This window comes from Tympanuchus pallidicinctus, unplaced genomic scaffold (genome assembly GCF_026119805.1).
Source record: "Tympanuchus pallidicinctus isolate F22 unplaced genomic scaffold, pur_lepc_1.0 scaffold15, whole genome shotgun sequence".
In the NCBI taxonomy this organism is placed as follows: domain Eukaryota; kingdom Metazoa; phylum Chordata; class Aves; order Galliformes; family Phasianidae; genus Tympanuchus; species Tympanuchus pallidicinctus.
In genome coordinates, this window is record NW_026294669.1 from 15,989,554 (window position 1) to 16,007,939 (window position 18,386).

An 18,386-nucleotide genomic window follows, 5' to 3' on the forward strand; every position below is an offset into this window, starting at 1 on the left:
AAATTGTGCGGTAAATACAAAGCATTTCTGCCACCCCATCCCTTCCTTAGAAAAGATTAAAGACATATCACAATAGCTAACAGTATGAAGTTAGACACAGTCACAACTCAAGCCACAGCTGAAATAACTGAAGAAACCTCAGGTGGACTGTATGTAAATGCAATGTAGTTAATCCTTTCCATTTCATAGTTATGCTGTAATGGCAAAGGGTCTGAAAACGGGTTGTGTGCAAGTACTGAGAATTAGGCCCTGCTGAGTGTAACTGGCTTTTCTAAAGATCACACAGCAGTCAACATTTTATCAGCACTCAACAAACAAGTTAAGGTTTGGCTGAAAATGAAGGTCTCTCTCTCTTTAAGCATATTCTCAGATAATAGAACAAATGTCAAATCAGTACAAGATGGCATATTTACAAAATTGTACCCTGTTTTGCATAACCTAATGATGCAGCAGTTCTTAAGGACTGAACATTTCAAATCTGCTAGAAAAAGATTGCCAAATCTATGACTGTTTCAAACACTTGCCAAAAGCATATCAAATTCAGAGTGAACTGCAAAATAATCTCATAAGTTGAACAGTCCTCTTTGATATGCTTTATGTGGCTACTACATCTGAACAGCAAAACTCCAGCATACTTTAGCCTTCAGTCCTTTACATCAGGGACATTTCTGACATCAGATGAGATTTCTGCCATTCAGCACAGGACCTGTACTCACATTTTCATGCTTATAGTGGGAGCCCTACACATGCTCATGACTGTCTTTTACAAAATGCCAACTGTTAATACCTCACAACCATCAAGTGGCACTGATCACACCTAAGTACCCTACAGAGATGATTATGAACCATCCTTCAGCCTGGTAACTGAATGTCAGATCTCATCCATCAATAAGTGTGATATCTAATGTCACAGTAATACATAGGCAGGGTTTACCTCTCAACACCACTAGATGCAGTTTCCTGAGATGACACATTCACAGTCATTAATATCAATCTGCTTTAGGAAGGCATTTAGCAATGTACACCTATTCTCAACAGGTGTGCACATATCACCATTTCTTTTAAATTAGATCACACAGTACAGGGTTTATGCAACTTTCCACTTTCAAACCAGCTTCATGTTTATGTGGTAGAACAGGGAATATATATAATGCAGCATGCAAACCTGACAGTATGAAGTTAACATACTTTAACAGCTTTAGCTAGGAGAGCTTTTCAGTACTTGTTTTGCTGAACAACACTATTCAGGAGTTGGCCTTCAGCTTCAGTAAGGGGCCAGGAGCAGATTTATTGGGCCTGAGCCACTGAAGGAAGGGTCTGTAAGCCAGAGAAACATACTGGGTGGAGGACGGGAAAGGTCTTCAGCAACAACAACATACTATGACTCTTTCATTGTAGTTATATGAAAAGCAACGAACTCACCTCTGAAGCTACACACCCTCTAAGTTTATGTGGAAAAGCAAATTTTAAGTAATAGGTTATTTGGAGCTTTCAGCAATAAATGAAGACATGTCAAATTTTCATGTATCTAGAAGGAGCAATGAAGTGCGACAATCTGATCTGTGCAATTGCCCCTCCTCCATCTAGCCACCATTCTCCCCAATTAGTCCTCAGAGTAACACATTTGAAACCTTTAGCTCTTTGGTACTGGCAGTTTCAACGTGGCTATTGCCAGCAATGAATACTATGCCAAGAAAATCTGACTCCTGGCTTGAAAGGATTAAACAGTCCTCTGTTGCCATCTGTGCCGTGAAGCTGGTGAATGACTTTGTGCACCCAGAGCGTTAACGTTCGTTCCACACAACGACTGTAACTTCTATTTACTCTGCTACCTCACAGACCTCCTACTGTTCCCATTACCATAAAGAATTGCATTTGGAAAAAAGCAGGCAGGCTGCTGCAGGCTGCTGGTCAGCCCTGCTGGGCCCAAGCAGCTCACCTATTAGAGGCGGACACAGTAGACAATCTCCCTGCAAACCACTACTGATTTCCTCAGCTAGTACAGCAGTATGACAAACTGGATCACTGTTGTAGTATGTCAAAACAGACACTTCAGTCTGCATTTCAGTGTATATAATCATATGTTTTACACACTGTTAAGTCACTCACCTCATGATATTGAAATAGTGTAGGACTGATTGTGTACTGGGGAGGAAAAGAATCAAACCAATTCACCAAGCTAAACAGAGAGAATACCCCATCTCTTTGTCTCTAAAATTTATGTTTGGTTTCAACGTGATTATAGCTAAACATCTCCATGAAATACCGCAATAACAAAGTACTCCTCACATCACTCACTCTTCTCCAATAGTCAGTGTATTTCCACCTCGATCTGAAATTTAACAAAAGCTTATAGAAAATTTGGGCAGCTCTGTCGTACACTCCGCTGCTTGCAGTTTCAAAAAGCCTTTTAAGTAACAAAAAGCTGCTGGCACATTGAGGGTAGACATTACTCCTCCATCAGAAACTTCTCTGTGCAATGAAGCAAAATCCACAGGTATTTTGTTCCCATTACATTGCCTGGCAATTGTTTAACATCTGGACATCAGTGACTTTTGATCAAATTTCAGAAATCCTATATTCATAGAGAAGTCCCAAGCTGGCTCTCAGTTGGTCTGCAGTGTATTTGTATGCTCAGAGTACTCACAGACTTGCCTCCCTGTAAAGGTTTCCAAATACCTGGGAGATTTTTCTTTCCCTGAATAAAGCTTACAGCTTCCAAAGTTGGAAAGTTCACGATATCCATGCTTTTTAATTAAATTTCAGAGAGAACTGGCATAGATTTGTTTTGATGGAAATGTTTGAGGGTTTTGTTTGTTTCTTTTTGTTGGGCTTTTTTTGAGATAATACACAGTTTGTCCATGAGCATATTAAGACAAATTTGTTTCTTTGTGATCAAAATAAAACAGTTTTACAGCTTATTTCACAGTCTGCATAGTAGCCAAATGGAACTGAATGTAAAAGAAAGAAAACCCAACAAAAATGAGTAAACCAAAGAAACAACAAAGAGCCCACGCTGTACAGCAAGGAGTAACTGCCTCATTCAAACTCAGAAGCATGAGACTACAACCTCTAAAAGTGGAATGCAATAATTAACACTGGAATGAAGAAACAAACTTAATTCTTCACACGGGGATGCAATAAACTGCATGAAGAACAGCTTAGAAAAGAAAGAACATACTTAAAAATGAAATCAAGTGATTTCTTACGTTATAGTTTCTCAGATTATCACTTTCTGTAGGAAGGCCCATATATCGCTCCGTGTATATTGAGTCTGTATTTAAAAAAAAAACAAAAAAATAAATAGAATGTACTACTGAATTCCCAATATTTCTCACTGCCAGACGTTTCACACACTGATAGACACAATAAGAATAAATACTAGAAATTAAAAAGAGATGGAAGATAAAAAACAAGTTTTCCCACAATAAGCTGTGTAGGTAACCATTATTAGTCAGAGTATTTAATCTTCTTGTTGCCATGGACACTTGAATGTTGAATATTAATAAAGTACTTTATGTCAATGTTACCTTATTGTTATTCTTTCAACTAGCCTAAGAAAATTGCTGAAATAGCTGCTAAAACAGTTCAGTAAATGATGAGCATTTTAAAAAAAATATATATTGCTTTTTTTTTTTGTTAATCTAAACATATAACACTTTAAGTCTATGATATGAAATGTTGCAGAAGCTTAGGACTCTATCTTATATATAGTCAAAGTTTAATATTTCTAATTTTCCACAGTTTTTTGAGAATGATATCTTATTACTCCTGCAAATTTACTGCTTTATTTTAACCATACATACCAGTGTTTGTTACGTCAACATATTTTAATGTCCACATTGCTGCACTGTACTAACATATACTGTAAACTATACGTTATTATCTGGGAGGAAGTTCTCTATAAAACCATATTTATAGCCTTGTGTGTCTCACAACCTTATAAACTATAACATGGAAGTTTGTACGGACCTGTCAATTTGTTCAGCTCTTCCTCACATCAAGCTACGTGTAAAATTAAATTTGATTGTCGTTTTGAGAGAGCAGTTTGCAATGCAAGTTTGATTTTAGGTCTCACAGTTCTCTTTTTTTTTTTTAAAGTAGCATTTTAAATACAAAAAATATACTTGATACTGGTCTCAGTACCTCAGAACATGTGGCAGCTCAGCAATACATGTGCAGACATATTACAGTATTACTACAAATAAAAAAATTTTGCATCATTAAAGGTCATAGAGATTATCTGAAATTGTGGTTGTAACTTTTTAAAATGGAAATAAGGTTTAGGCAACTGGTTTTATTCTGAAATGCAATACCCATGAGTTCATAAAAACAGACCAAATGGCATTTATATGGCATCTAGTAGATAATCAAAGTTCTGCACTATGAGTCAACACTTTGCAGCATGTGCACTGCAAGACATATGGGAATCCTTGTAACAAGGAAGCCATCACATACCATAATATTGCCAACGTGACACAGGGGCAACCGCTATTCCACACTTGAATACGCCGCTTCCAGAGCCAAGCACCATGGAGGTCACATATCCCCCATAAGACTGAGAAGAAAACATTGCTGTTATTTTAGTCGGAAAGGAAAGGATGGAGCCCATCTGCTAAGTGGTTCAGACATTTATAGGATCAGCATTTTTCATATTAATGAATTCCATTCTGAATTTGGGTCAGATCTCACTCAGCCTGCACAGTGTGGGAAACAGACATCAAACAGTGCATGGCAGCTGTGGCTCTGATGAATGAGAGTGTGCTGTGGAAAAGGGGTGCAAACGCCGTTGATCTGTGACTCAGCTTAGAATGACAGTGTTTGGTAGCACTGTAGGCAGCAGCGAAAGACAGGAAACAAGACACTGCTGAACCACTGTGTCCCTCTCTGTGCTGGGGAAGTAGGTGGAAGCAGAGCTGAGGCCCGTAACATGCTTGATGAGTAGTTGTACCAGGGCACCCGAAAATTTACAGCTCCCTCAGAGCAGGCCTATGGCAGCTCACTTACTTCCTCTCCTACAAAGCGTAAGAGCAAGACTGTGACTGGGAGTGAAGGATCTTCTGCTGATTCTGTGGGAGGAACTGTGCAGCAAGACACTTCTTGCTAGGCACAGAACATTCACAGTCTAGCCCGATACACAGATGAGTAAATATCCGACACACTTGAGCATTCAGGCAGCAAGATACCTAAACAATGTCACCAACCTCCCAAACGACTGCCCTCACTGTAGTTTGAAGAGATTATTTAGGAAAGCGTGCCCACGTACATTCAAAAAGAAGAGTGATTTTTGGATCTCGTTTTTGCCTTGAGAACAGATTACAGGCAGATGGAACTGTGACTTAGTTCAAAGCTCTTAAATGTTTGCTCCAGCTTCAATACTTAAGTCTTCTCAATGAAATCAGCAACATAATGCATGTACTTACTAATTAAACCCGTGTATGAATACTTTGCATAACCTGGCAAAATGAATGCACATATTGAGAGACTGACAATCTAAAAACCCAAGAGAAAGAAATTCCCATGTATTTGGTATCCAGGATACATGACCCCCAGCCTAGCCCCAGGAGGACTGCTCTTCAACTATTCATCCCGACGCTCATAAGCAGTAAGATGGGAATGCATTAAGTCCTCTGTTTCTGCAGAAAGAATTTTCCTCCTGAAAATGCTCATTACAGAAGGCTCAACTTCATACATCACAGAGGTGTTGGAAAGGTACTAAAGGCATCACTGTCATCATAACTTGCCTTCAAACAATTATTCACTGGCGCTTGTCATCAGCAATGAAGAAATTTCAGCTCACAATTTAGTTCAAGATCCTGCATGCATTCCTGTATTTAATTCAACATAAAGCATGCAAAAAACACCCATTGAACACCAGAAAAACAATGAAATGGCAGCCTAGGATGGAGAAGTGTTTAAACAGAGCTTGTACCAAATAGCTACAACTAATGCTACATGCATGTATGATTTACCTTGAAGCTGAGAAGCTATACATATGCTATTAAGTGATCCCATCCTCTGTAACAGATTTAAAAACATAGCCAAATCAGAGATATCTAGCCTGAAATAAAATAATCAAAACCAAACAGTATGTTTAGGTATTTTCAGACTGCTAGTGAAAACGCTACAAGCATACCACACAGCCTTACATTATTATTATTTTTAATCTGGAGTCATCCAATTAGTATTAAGAGATATTATTGAATATATTTGGAATTTTTCTTTAAATATTACTATCTGGGCAGCCAGGTCTAGTGGTTGGCAACCCTGTCCATGGCGAGGGGGTTGAAACTAGATGATCTTTGAGGTCCTTTTCAACCCAGGCCATTCTACGATTCTATGATCTTATGATCTAGTACACAGTAACTTGGCTGTATCTCTTTAAATAGTTTTTAATCCCTCCAGTAGTCTGAATTTTTGTTTCAAAAGCACCTAAACACAAATGGGGAATGTCTCATGCATACATGCAACTGCATGATACACTTTATCAGTTCATACTGGACTGTGCTGCTACACCAGAGGTGCTTCACATTCAATACTCAAGTACATCACACCCACAGGGGGCAGTACAACAACTAGTTGCTACAATTAAGTAAGGCAGCCAAGCAAATTTGAGTACTTACCCAACCCCAAATAGCTATTCTGTCCTTATCGACAAAGCTCATTTCAGAAAACTTTCTAAAAGCAAACACAATAATTGAACACTTAATAGATTGCAGGAATCTGCTATGGTGCAGATGTGCCTAGTTTTCATCCTTTTGGCCTCTTTCTCTTCTGAGAATAAGCATTTCCCACTGCACAGTAGTGACTCCTTACGACAGCAGACCCTGAGAAGTTCGCAAAAACTCTTACATCACATCCACTGACATCTGTATCATTTGCTGGAACAAGTTCTGATAACCAAGTTGTCCCCAACCTACCTCTCTGCCACTTTTTCAATTCCATGTGTAATTCTGAAAGAATTAACTTCCATAAGATTCTTCAATATAAACTAAGTTACAAAGACGAACTGTAACATAAACAAAGGGCACCTCAGTGCATACAAGTAAGTCTCAGTTGCAACAGAAAGCTGCAAAAAAGCTTGGAGAAAAACTTTAAACTACAAATTCATTCTTGGTGTACTTTCCTTAACTAAAGTGACAGCTACAATCCCTATAAAATCAGAAATATAGTAAATTTAGTACAGCATTAACTCTTCTCTCTTTTTGAGCATAAAATGATGGTTGGCTTACAAGTCATACAAAAAAAAAAAAAAAAAAGAACATAGAATTTAGCCATGTTTTAGCCAATAATTTTGAAATAAGCACAGAAAAGACGACACAGTTGTTGACCATTTCACTGTAGCTTACCTGGCTGCTGAAATCTGATCTTCCACTTCATAGGTTCCTAGTCTTCGGTTTATTGCATGCATGATCTCATCTCCCTGGTATCCACTTCCTCTGCCATCAAAGCTGGCCACAATGATCTGCTCTGTACTGGCAAGGTACGTAGCCCAGTTAATCCGGAAGGCATGATCTACTTTCTGACTACAGGGTCCTGCATACCTGAGTGAAAAGATCCATAGCATTCAAGCACTTACTCTCCACATTCCACGTAATTTTTTATTTGAAAGTATTTGGAAGCAGTTGAATTCTACAAAATCAGACTGAGTACCTGCAAGGTGCAATTATGTTCACATTTGCCTAACCACTGTCCAACAGAAGGCCCACCAAAGAGTGGTCTTGCGGCTCTCATGGTTGTATAACCTACTTTTCTCTGTTTTGAGAGCAAAGAAAGGCTATTAGGAATAGTTGATGTCTGTACACAATAGTTGTTTCTGTACACTCTGAATCCTGCCACTGCTGAAAGGTTTTCTAATATAAAGGCATAAAGGCAACTATGCAGCAGAGGTGACTCAGACAATGGCTCAGGTTTCAGTAAAAAAAAGAATCAAAATGAAAAGGAATTTGTACAACACAAGAACACTGATGGCTCATTAAAGTGTTCAGTAGGCAAAAACTGTTACAGTGGTCCCAAATCATATAAAGGTACATCTAGCAGGTAATGATTATTCTCTTTGGGGGGTAATATCCTGGAAAACAAAGGAAAAGTTAACATTTCAGTAATTTCCAGTTAGAAGAAAATGCAGTGCCACAAACAGAAGTGCTTGAGGAAGAGTGGATCAAACTGCACGCATTCATTAGCTGTTCAACTTTTTTTATATATACCTTGTTTCTAAGAATAGGAAGAACTCCTTACCAGCAAGGGTGTATTTCTCTGGCAAAGATGTTCTTTTCTTCTGCTTGTTTTCAATAAGAAGAGAACAAAACCCATTCAAGAATAACTACCCATACAGAATAGTTCTAAGTTAATGGTCATCCCAATTTTAAAAACCCTTTACATTATTTTCAGCAATTTCTAAGCTGAATAACAGAATCTGGTTATTTGTTCATCTGAAGACAACACAAATAATTCTCACATCTTAAATCCAGAGTATTGGGTCTCCTTTTCTGAGGAGATGAAGGTCTTTAAAAATAAATAAATGAATAAATAAGCAGCTTAAGAAAAAAAAAAAAACCTTAAAAAAAACTTTCATGAAAACTATTTCTTTCAACTTTTTTTTCAGCAAACTGTGCTGAACTAAACTTTGTATGGTTGTTTACCAGCCTGATTTTTTTTTAAATTTTTTTATTTTATTTTTTTTTAAACCAGACATGGCTTATCTCACTTTCTTCTCTCATCCCTTACAATAGATAAGTGTCAAGACTGGCATTTGAACAAAATGCAGAAGGCAGATACACTGGATATTTTTGCAAAATGAGACAATGCTCCGAACAGTCAAATATCACAGATACGTGGCTTATTCAAGGTTTCATTTTGAAATGCAGTTTTAAAATATTCCTAAAGGACTAAGAACAGAGAACATAGCAAGTTAACACTAACATCCTGGCTTTTAAATAAGATACAGAACATATCTGCTTCACTGCTAGTCATAAAATATGCTCTTATTAAGCACAGCATCATCTTATGGCACAGAAATTTATCAGAAATTGGGATACATCCCTTATTTTCATTCTCTATTAAAACTCCTTCAAGAAGTAATTAGAAAACACATCAGTTCCATGCTTCCCAAACTAATTAAAAGGATTTGAAGTACATACAGGTGATTGATTATTAATGCAACATTCCCACATAAGTTGAAGACTTACACTTCGAGGAGCAAAGGGTACTTCTTCGATGAATCCAAATGGGGAGGCAATATCATTTGATACCAGAGGTCTAAAAGAGAAGCAAGTGATTTTGATCAGTTCTCCGGTAAAATAACTTGACATACTTTGCAATTCATACGAGGGCGCATTCGAATCACTCCCTTAAAAAGTAACTTCATCTGAACTGTACTAACATACACAAGTAAAAGTTTCCAGTTAAGCAAACAAATACATAGAGAAAAGTTAGAAGAAAGTTTTAAACTAGAATGCCTAAAATAATACAATCTGTGGCATTAACATGATTTCCTTTAACACTATCCTACATTATAAAGCTTACCTGTAAAACTAGATAAGTATCTGCAGAGGGTATTATACAACAAACTCAAAAGTATTTCAATACTCAAGTTTCTCTCCCAACACTAAAAAAATAAATTCTAAATACTATCAACATACCATGTAGGCTTTACAGAGCAGTTTGTAAAGCATCACAGCAACATACCCAAATATCTATTATATCCTCAAGCAACATTGTTCTGGTTCTATCCATATTGCTCTTTCTAGAGAAGTTGTCAGAGAGCTAGGAGAATATTTGAAATGTACACACCATAAGTTTTGCAAACCAACTGGTTTTACCATTACTCATTAATTTTAAAGGAATGGATGCTGTAAAGTACATGTATAATTGCATGAATCAATTATAATGGACTGTACTGCAGTAATGATTAGAGTGTATTATAGCATTGCAGCAGTCTGTCCAGACAGAAAAATACAATACATTAAAACCACTGAAAAATTCTAAGCCTTAATCAAACATTTAAAAATGCATTTTTTTTCCTTTATTTTACATTGTCTATGTACTTTTGCAGTCATAGGAGTCAATTTCTTTGATAAGTACGTTGTACGTAAGTGCAAGTAATACACTGATTTGCAAGCGGACTTGGAACTTGAATTAGGACAACAGAAATGAATTTATTTATTCTATTTGTGACATTAAAAATAGAATCCCCTTACCCAGAAGTTTTTACTCTGATGAGATGAAGTAGTGAGAGCAAAGAAGAATAAAAAGATGAATACACAACTGATAGCATAAAGAATACTTTAAACCTCCATCTTTCCTGGAAGATTTCACTTTTCGCCCTATTAAAAATATGACTAAAATAAAAGAAACACAAAGGTAAAGACTGTTATTAAACAAAGTAACAGCGGAAGTAGGGAGACATCTACAAGAACAAGTTACAGGGACTGAGGGAAATCAACACAGCATGTAAAATGAAATTTAAGAATATTCATTTTATCAAGAGGAAGCCTGTCACAAATAGAAAAGCTAGTAGCAAAGGCTTGAGCAAAAAACAGTTCAGACAGAATGGCAACGTTAGGCCTAGTACCTATCTGATGTTCCTCAGTCTAGGAACATTCCAAGGAATTGTCTGTATTTGGATGTGCAGATTCAAATAAGCACTATGAGCAAAGCATTACCAGTTTGTTTTCTAACATTCTGTTATTCAGCTTATGCGACCTTGAGTGTGAACATGCTTTTAACAATGTGACTGTTCAACTGAAATATCCCCTGCAGAAGTTCAAAGGTAAGCAGTGTTTTTTGGTTTGCAAACCTTACCACTTAGGTTAGAAAACTTTTCAATACTAATTGTATGTCACCTCCCACCTGCTCTCTCCAACCAAAGAAATTTATGTCTGTGAATTAAGACCTGCTTGAATTTAGAATTTAAGGTAACGCGCTTACGAATGTTATGCCTGCTCCACCTCACTTTTTTCCTTTTTTTCCCTCCAAATTGGTGGTAGAGCCTCCTACTATTTTTCAGGTAAAGATCAAGGAAAAATAGAGCAAATCCATATCATTATGAGAACTTAAAGACATCACATTATGGAAAAAAAGTGTTTTAGGTCAGAATGCTTGTATAATTCAGCAAATACACACACACACACACATATATATACACATACACACATAATATATTTTTCTATATTTTCTATACTTCTAAACACCAAATAACTGCAAACATATCCTCTACACTCATCTTTTTTGTCATGCTCTTTTCAAAAAGACTTTGAAGGACTTGTCAAAGTGGAGAAGAAAAGCAAAACATTTTTGAACTTACTGTATCCTCCTACAGTAATGGAGCCAAGTTTTTTTGAAGGCATTTGAATATCTTTCAATGAATTTTCCAGCTCAGTATTATTTTCCAAGTACCTGAGGACTAAATAACAGTTCATAAGTGTCGAAGCTCAAACATTATTTTCAAATCCATTACTCTCTGAATATGAATCACTTTGAAAAGTCAACCTGAGAAGATGGCCACCTACTTGGTAGTCTCAGTATACTGCAGTTTGTTTTCTCTCATAATCAGTTCTTCTGGCATAGTTCTTCCTCAGTAATTTAGAAACCAGAATGCCAGTTTCCACATTTTCTAACTGCATTTTCACAAAACCCAAGCAATTGTCCACTAAATAAGACATAGATTACTTACTGTTTTCTAGCATAGTGTAAGATAATATTAAATGAAGTATTAATAGCTGCAAGCTGAACTACTTATTTTATTCTTGTGGTTAACTATAGTAGAGAAATAAAGGATAAATTTAGTTTCAGATAAAATTGACTTATTAATTATTATACTAGGCAATGAGAATTAAAATAAATTTACAATGCATGTTCCCGGTTTAACAGAAATTATATTTTAAGACAATTTCATACCTTGATCATCACTACTTCTGTGCAGAGTAGCCAAGGGCAGGCCAGGACCTGTTGACAGAGCACAAAACCTTTATGTTTGCATGCTGTCTCATAAAACAACTCTGAAAAAGTAATTGGAATTGGGTGAATCACAAAGGCTCAGAATTCGTTTTCATCCATTCTACGTATATTGTTTTCAGTTAGTGAGGCCCAAAATGAAGCTGAGGCATCATATAAATATTCAAATTGTCTTGCAGGCAACTATGTGACTGTGAGGTACATGCTTTTCAAGTTAAGTGGAAATCTTAGAAAGATTTTTATTTTTCCCCACCCTGTGATTCATTTATATCTAGTGCTTATAGGTCAGACTGCTGTCCCAGTGCTTAACATATGACTATGTAGTTATATACAGTGGATTCTTTAAACAGTGCTACCTATCTTAATTTTATTCCCACATAGGGCACTTTTCTTTACCTAACTGATGACCTCTTGTTCCCAGATCTTACAGATCACTTCTATTGATAGAGCTCCCCATGCACGGTATGTTCCCTTAGACAGCACAACTGTATGCAGTGCTCTACAGGAACAGCCCGGAAAAAATAAACAAGTCCTCCTACAGGGCCTTAGCAATGATTTCCTATCTTCAAATACCTCGTAGGCAGAGAAATTTCTCTATTCTCCCTGGCCTCAAAGTAAGGTACTACCTCCTCTTTGTCACAATTGTGATGAAGGAATTTTAATCCATAAGGTATGGTGTTATTGTTCTTTTAACTTGCTCTAAAGAAACTGCAATTCGCTACAACTTTTAGCATATTACAAATGGCATCTAATTATGTGGGCAGCTTCTGAGGATAATCAGGTTTGCATACAGAACAGGAATGTTTGCTGCCCCTTTCAGGTCCATTAGTGAATAGAACTATAATTTATAACCTTGTAATTTTATTGAGGTACTTTTAAGCCTAGATGGGAGTATGTTTTTCCACTGCCAATGCCAATACATAAGTTATGCAGTGCCTATCAAGATCTTGACAGGGTGAACTTCCCCACCCAACTAAACAGTGAATCATACGTATGTCAACTAATTCCAGATGTACTCACCAAGACAATTTAGCTGATAATATTGTGCATCTTTGCTGAAGGAAGCAGAATAATACTGGCATCTTTCTGGATTCAAATCACAGCTAACACACTGAGTAGATTTTGGACTGCTTTCCAAGAGCATTCTGCAAAGTAGATGAGCTTAATTTCAGAGATGAAAGATTATTATTAAAAAAAAACAAACAACAAACCAACAAAAAACAAACAAAACAAGGAGCACAAGTATATTTTTTTAAATAAGATGATCAAATAAAAGTTGATAAAATTCAAGAATAAAGCTCTTATTGGCTTAAATAGCAAAGCAAGGAAATTTAAAATTTTTAATTTCAGTTAATACTGGAATTATCATCACAGCAAAAGTAAAAGCATGAGAGGTTTTCTTCAGGGGCAACATGCTTCTTTCTTTATTACTAAGATTAAAGAAAAATACTATAGTTTTTTGAAGTTTAATTACTATATTGATTCTAATTAAATATCCTATTAATGGAGGTATTTGAGACTATGAACAGCCTGATCTTTGACACAGAAATTTTAAGTATTACATTTCATTAGCAGATACGTTACTCGTAGTGCAGAACAAATTTCTTACTTGTAAAGATTCCTTCCACCTGGCATATCACCATTTTGATTACTAATATAGTACCTAGAAAAACAAAGCATACTGGTTTTGATAAAGTGCTTCCAGTACAATACAATATTTAAAGGATTATCTTAAATGTTTAGATCAGATTTTTAATAAATTAAAAGGCACCCACCCCTTGTTCTCTTTCCTGGTCTGCTTATACAGTGCTAGGAGGCAATAGCTTAATTATGATACTTACAGAAAATTTTTGTTTACAGCTGCTATGCTGATTACTTCCCACTTTCCTTCAGTAATAGGTACTGGAGCCTGGAGAGGAAAAAATACAAGGCAAAAAACAGAATATGAGGCTTCTTGACCACCAGCAGAAAAAAAGTCAGCAGTTATTGTCCTATAACTTACCTCTGTGCCATTTATGTAATGAATGTGCTTGTAACCTTCTGTGTCACTGAAGACTTTGTAGTAGGTAGTGTTGTCTGGGGCAAAATAAGGTACAGATGGCTGAAACTTGAACGCAAGAAAGATGTTGATTAAAGCAAACAACAAAACTCCAAAACAAAAATGATAAATTCGGTTTTTGATATCTCTAAACAGAAGCTTCTATACTTTAAACAATATTTCACCAGGATGTTTTGCCTACTGACTTAGCAGGCAAAACTTGTAGACACTACTCTAGAAGTGAACCCACTCAAAACATCTCACTGAACCTAAAGGGGGCAGAACTTCTTGAGTGCTAGACCTCTGCTAATGACAGATGCTCTTCCTTACCTTGTTTGAATTTGAATTCCTGTAAGTGTTCCTGGTTTCCTATAATTTTACGAAATGATATATGCATCTACCTTTAAAGTAACTGCTTTATTCTGCCATAGGTTATGGCTTTGATTTGGATAATCTAAATATTGAAAGCAGTTTCTTTGAATGCCCCATTTTAAAACACACAGTTGTAAACAAATCTTTGAACTCTGAAAGAAAACAAGCTGCTTTTCTAGAGAAATTTTACTAGTAAGTAGGTCATTATGAGATGTCTCATAAAACCTAACTGGAATGCTACGTTTGTGAAGGAATATCCATGCAGTTATCAAATGGGAGTGATAGAAACAAATGGGTCCCTTCTACAGCACATACTTTGGATGTGCTCCACATGGTAGGGAAAAACACACAGAGGAATGAGCAAATGAAGCAGAAGTTATTCCTGATCGATGTATCAAACGCATTAACATTTACCCGATAGACATAGCATGATCTGAGATATTATACCTGTTTTGTAAATGAACTGTAAATTACTTTTGTAAATGTAACTGAAAGTTAAACTAACTTGCCCCCAGTCATTAAATAAGCAATGACAGAACTTAATCTCCCTCCCTCACATGCTCCAGGTAATTGTATCTTCTTTGCTAGTAATATTTTTGCACAAAACATCCAGACGCATTTTTCTAGCTTTTCCCTTATCAGTCTTGCTTTTTCAAAGTGTGACTTTTTGTCATCTCAACTGGCAGGTTCTATCTGAGCTCATGATCTGGATGTCTTATTGCAGTAACACAGGCTGCGAAGTTCAGAGCATTCTTAGATTAAGAACAATTTCATCTCTACATTCAGAAAAATAAAAATAAAAAAAAAGGAAAAAAACCCTATGAACACACACAAAAAGAGAAGTATATGTTTTATGCACATATACATGATTTTATGTAAGCTTGTACATAGAACATATGAAATATATGTGTATATACATATATAGAATCATATACATATCTTTCTTTTATAGATTTAGAAATATGCCTTATCAGTCAAACATTATTTTATCCTTAAGTAGAAGATTAAGAGGGTATAAAGATAGCTTTTTTATCCCTTCTTCAATCATGCTTACTTTCCTCTCCCTTCTCTAATCCAAGAACCATACAGTGAAATCATATTTTCCTTCCAACAGCTTCTAAGATGTGGGTTGTCTCTTTAAAAGAAACAAAAAAACCAACAACCTAGTTTAATGGCACAGACTCGCATTTTGCCCTCTCATTTTGCACAACTGTTTACAAAGTCTGCAGCTTGATCATCACATTGTCTAATTGTGAAGCCTTTGCTGCAGAGAAGCAAAATGTGTCAGCTCTAAGGCCTTCCTTTCCATATCAAATTTGACAGCAGGTGGGTTGATCTCTCATCTTCATACTGCGGATGATTTCATCCCTGCTGTTGCCTCCCTCTTTGCATTTCTTTAAACTTTCATTTTTGACTTCAAAAGTGAATTAGTGACTAAAGCATAATCAGTGTGTGGAAAATGCGGGAGTGGAAAGTGTACTCTGTGTTCTCATAAAAACTCTGAAACTCATTTCTCCCTCCAAGTCTGAACTTTTGCATCTCTGCTTCACTTCCCCCAGATCTTCTGTGTAGTTCATTAGGTGCCTACTCTCTACCATGAACAAAAGTATTGAAAGGCAGTTTGGAAAACATCATCCAAATAGTAGCAATTGGTCTGGCAGAAAAGTATGCAAATTTTAATCCTATCAGTTGTAAGCATCTTGTCCTTAGTTCTCTCCAGTGGAAATTCTGGGAGGGGGAAAAATATAAATTAATTAAAAAAAACTAAAGGGTACTTGAAGTGGTTTATTCCTGGGAAAAACAAAAAAAAAAAAAAAAAAAAAACAAACCAACAGGGAGAATTGAAAGACTATAATCGACTCCTATCCTCTACATCTCTTTCATTTCAGTTTGAAGGGTATAGGACACGTTTCTTAATGTTTTATTCCCTAGATCATTCTGGAGGTGGCAAGAAGACTGGAAAGCAGCCAAACCAGCATAGCTGACAGTTCTTCCAGTACAAAGGGAATTCTGAATCCTGACACCCAGGTTCTCCTACCTACTACTACCTAAGCAATAGTTCAGAACTAAAAAGAAGTCTGGAATAAGATCTCTGCTTTTTGGCAAGCTGAAAGTGATGCACATGTCATGGAGGATGTGGGCTCCAGCCCACACTGTCATCCCAGCCTTGGGAGTTCAGAAAGCAGTATCCACATTGTTTAAAAGTGGGAGTGAGAATGTTGTGCAACTCCACATAAGATATTTTTCCTTCATATACAAAACGCAGTGAGTGAATGGAGCAGCCTTGCACACAAGAGCATTGTAACTGGTAAGCCGCTCACAAGAAAATTTCTTAATTATCAGTGTCATTTAACATGTTGCAGTTTTAGAAATCACTCACTCTGCCAATCCAGCCAGTTGTACTTTCTTCCGTAAGTTGTTTTTCCTAAGAAAGAGAAAATAAACATAATTACTGTGCGATTTTGTTTTATATCAGCCTATGTTTCTACAAAGAGAAACAATACAGAGATACTCTACTACTATCAAGTCTCATTTATCAAACATTGTGACTCTTCCATTTCAGTTTTCTTACCTGTGGACATGTCCAATTTCCAGTTGCACTTTCAAAGTCACAGATGGTGAGGACTGAAAAATTCTGAATTCTTCGGAGCCACTGCAGACAGATCCTTTCGTCTGTTACCCACGTTACAACGCTCAAATAATGATCCCTGAAACCAGCAGTAGCATTAGGTATTTAAAATCCCTTTCTGTAATTGTATACTATACAATAGCATTCAGCAAATTCAATGAATGAGACTAATTTGACTATTTTCATTTCAATACACTCTTTTAAGGACAATCACTGATGCACTGATCTAATTGTGGCTTTTGGTTGCTGATTATTTTTGCTACTAGAAGATTCATTGGTTATTTCATTCATACAATAAAGAATTATATAGTTTAACACACCCACTTCCAGGAAGACTGCAATTAAATCCTAGTAGCCAGCTCACCATCCTCTAATGCATGAAATACTAGCTACTCCAGACTGCCTCTACATGGTCTTTAAATGTACTGCATGCAACTAGAGGAAATTCTTCAGTTTTATGCGTCTTATATTTTGGAATTATTTCGTTTGGTACATCCAGTTGATTGCTGCTAAGCAATTTGAATGATACACCTTTTTGTTTGATTTAGTACTTACTTCTTTAAATAGAATTGAGGGAGAGATCATACCAACAACAAATACTACTATTTGAGTATTTTACTTTCATGTTTAGAATACCAACTAGTTGACATGGAGAACTAAAGTTTCCAAAAAATAAATATTAGTTTTTCTGGAATATTCTTGTGTTCGCTTGTTGTTTTTTTTTTTGTTTGTTTTTTAAACAAAGTGCCACATAAAATTTAATTTTTTTTAAATTTTTTTTTATTTTTATTTTTTTTACCATTTTGATTTGTTTCATTCCTTTTTTTCCTTAATTTAGGTTTCTCCTATCTCCTAGAAGCCTTATGAACTAAAATAAAATAAACCTCCCCTCCAAGGCAAGTACACATTTTTAACTAAAATTTGCACATTTGACTTAGTTCCAAGTTCATGTTCCCTTTTTCCCTAAGTTAGTTAACAAAAATGTGTGGGAGTTTTGTCAGAGCGAGTATATATTCATAATCATAAAATGGGGGAAAAGAGACAAGAGAAAAAGAAGGAAGGAAAGAAGGAAGGAAAGAAGGAAGGAAAGAAGGAAGGAAAGAAGGAAGGAAAGAAGGAAGGAAAGAAGGAAGGAAAGAAGGAAGGAAAGAAGGAAGGAAAGAAGGAAGGAAAGAAGGAAGGAAAGAAGGAAGGAAAGAAGACTACAATTACTGCAAAAGGATTAAAAATATATGCCAACTCATTACCAGTCTTTTTCAGGTTTATTTCCAGATTGCAGTTCAAAAATCACATTGTAAAAAGGTAGATTCTTGCATTTATATTTGATTGGGAATTTGGTACGATGTGGAACACCGCTGCTGTCACTAGCTTCAAAAAAGACCATTAATGTTA

At 36.2% G+C, this 18,386-nt stretch overlaps 1 protein-coding gene across 5 annotated transcripts in view; it reads right to left on the reverse strand.

The window, feature by feature from the left end:
• Positions 1 to 18,386, reverse strand: part of LOC128076939 (dipeptidyl peptidase 4-like) — a 38,111-nt gene that overhangs the window by 3,699 nt on the left and 16,026 nt on the right. For 2 of the 5 annotated variants that reach the window (XM_052675484.1, XM_052675481.1), the window contains exons 11-23: positions 16,938 to 17,073; positions 16,746 to 16,790; positions 13,958 to 14,062; positions 13,797 to 13,864; positions 13,565 to 13,618; positions 12,976 to 13,100; positions 11,899 to 11,946; positions 11,306 to 11,404; positions 9,189 to 9,258; positions 7,350 to 7,544; positions 6,624 to 6,678; positions 4,459 to 4,558; positions 3,210 to 3,274 (exon numbers count right to left, since the gene is read on the reverse strand). In XM_052675484.1, coding sequence (XP_052531444.1) covers positions 3,210 to 3,274; positions 4,459 to 4,558; positions 6,624 to 6,678; positions 7,350 to 7,544; positions 9,189 to 9,258; positions 11,306 to 11,404; positions 11,899 to 11,946; positions 12,976 to 13,100; positions 13,565 to 13,618; positions 13,797 to 13,864; positions 13,958 to 14,062; positions 16,746 to 16,790; positions 16,938 to 17,073 — 1,165 coding nt within the window. The other 3 variants (XM_052675482.1, XR_008204736.1, XM_052675483.1) reach the window with 3 other exon arrangements.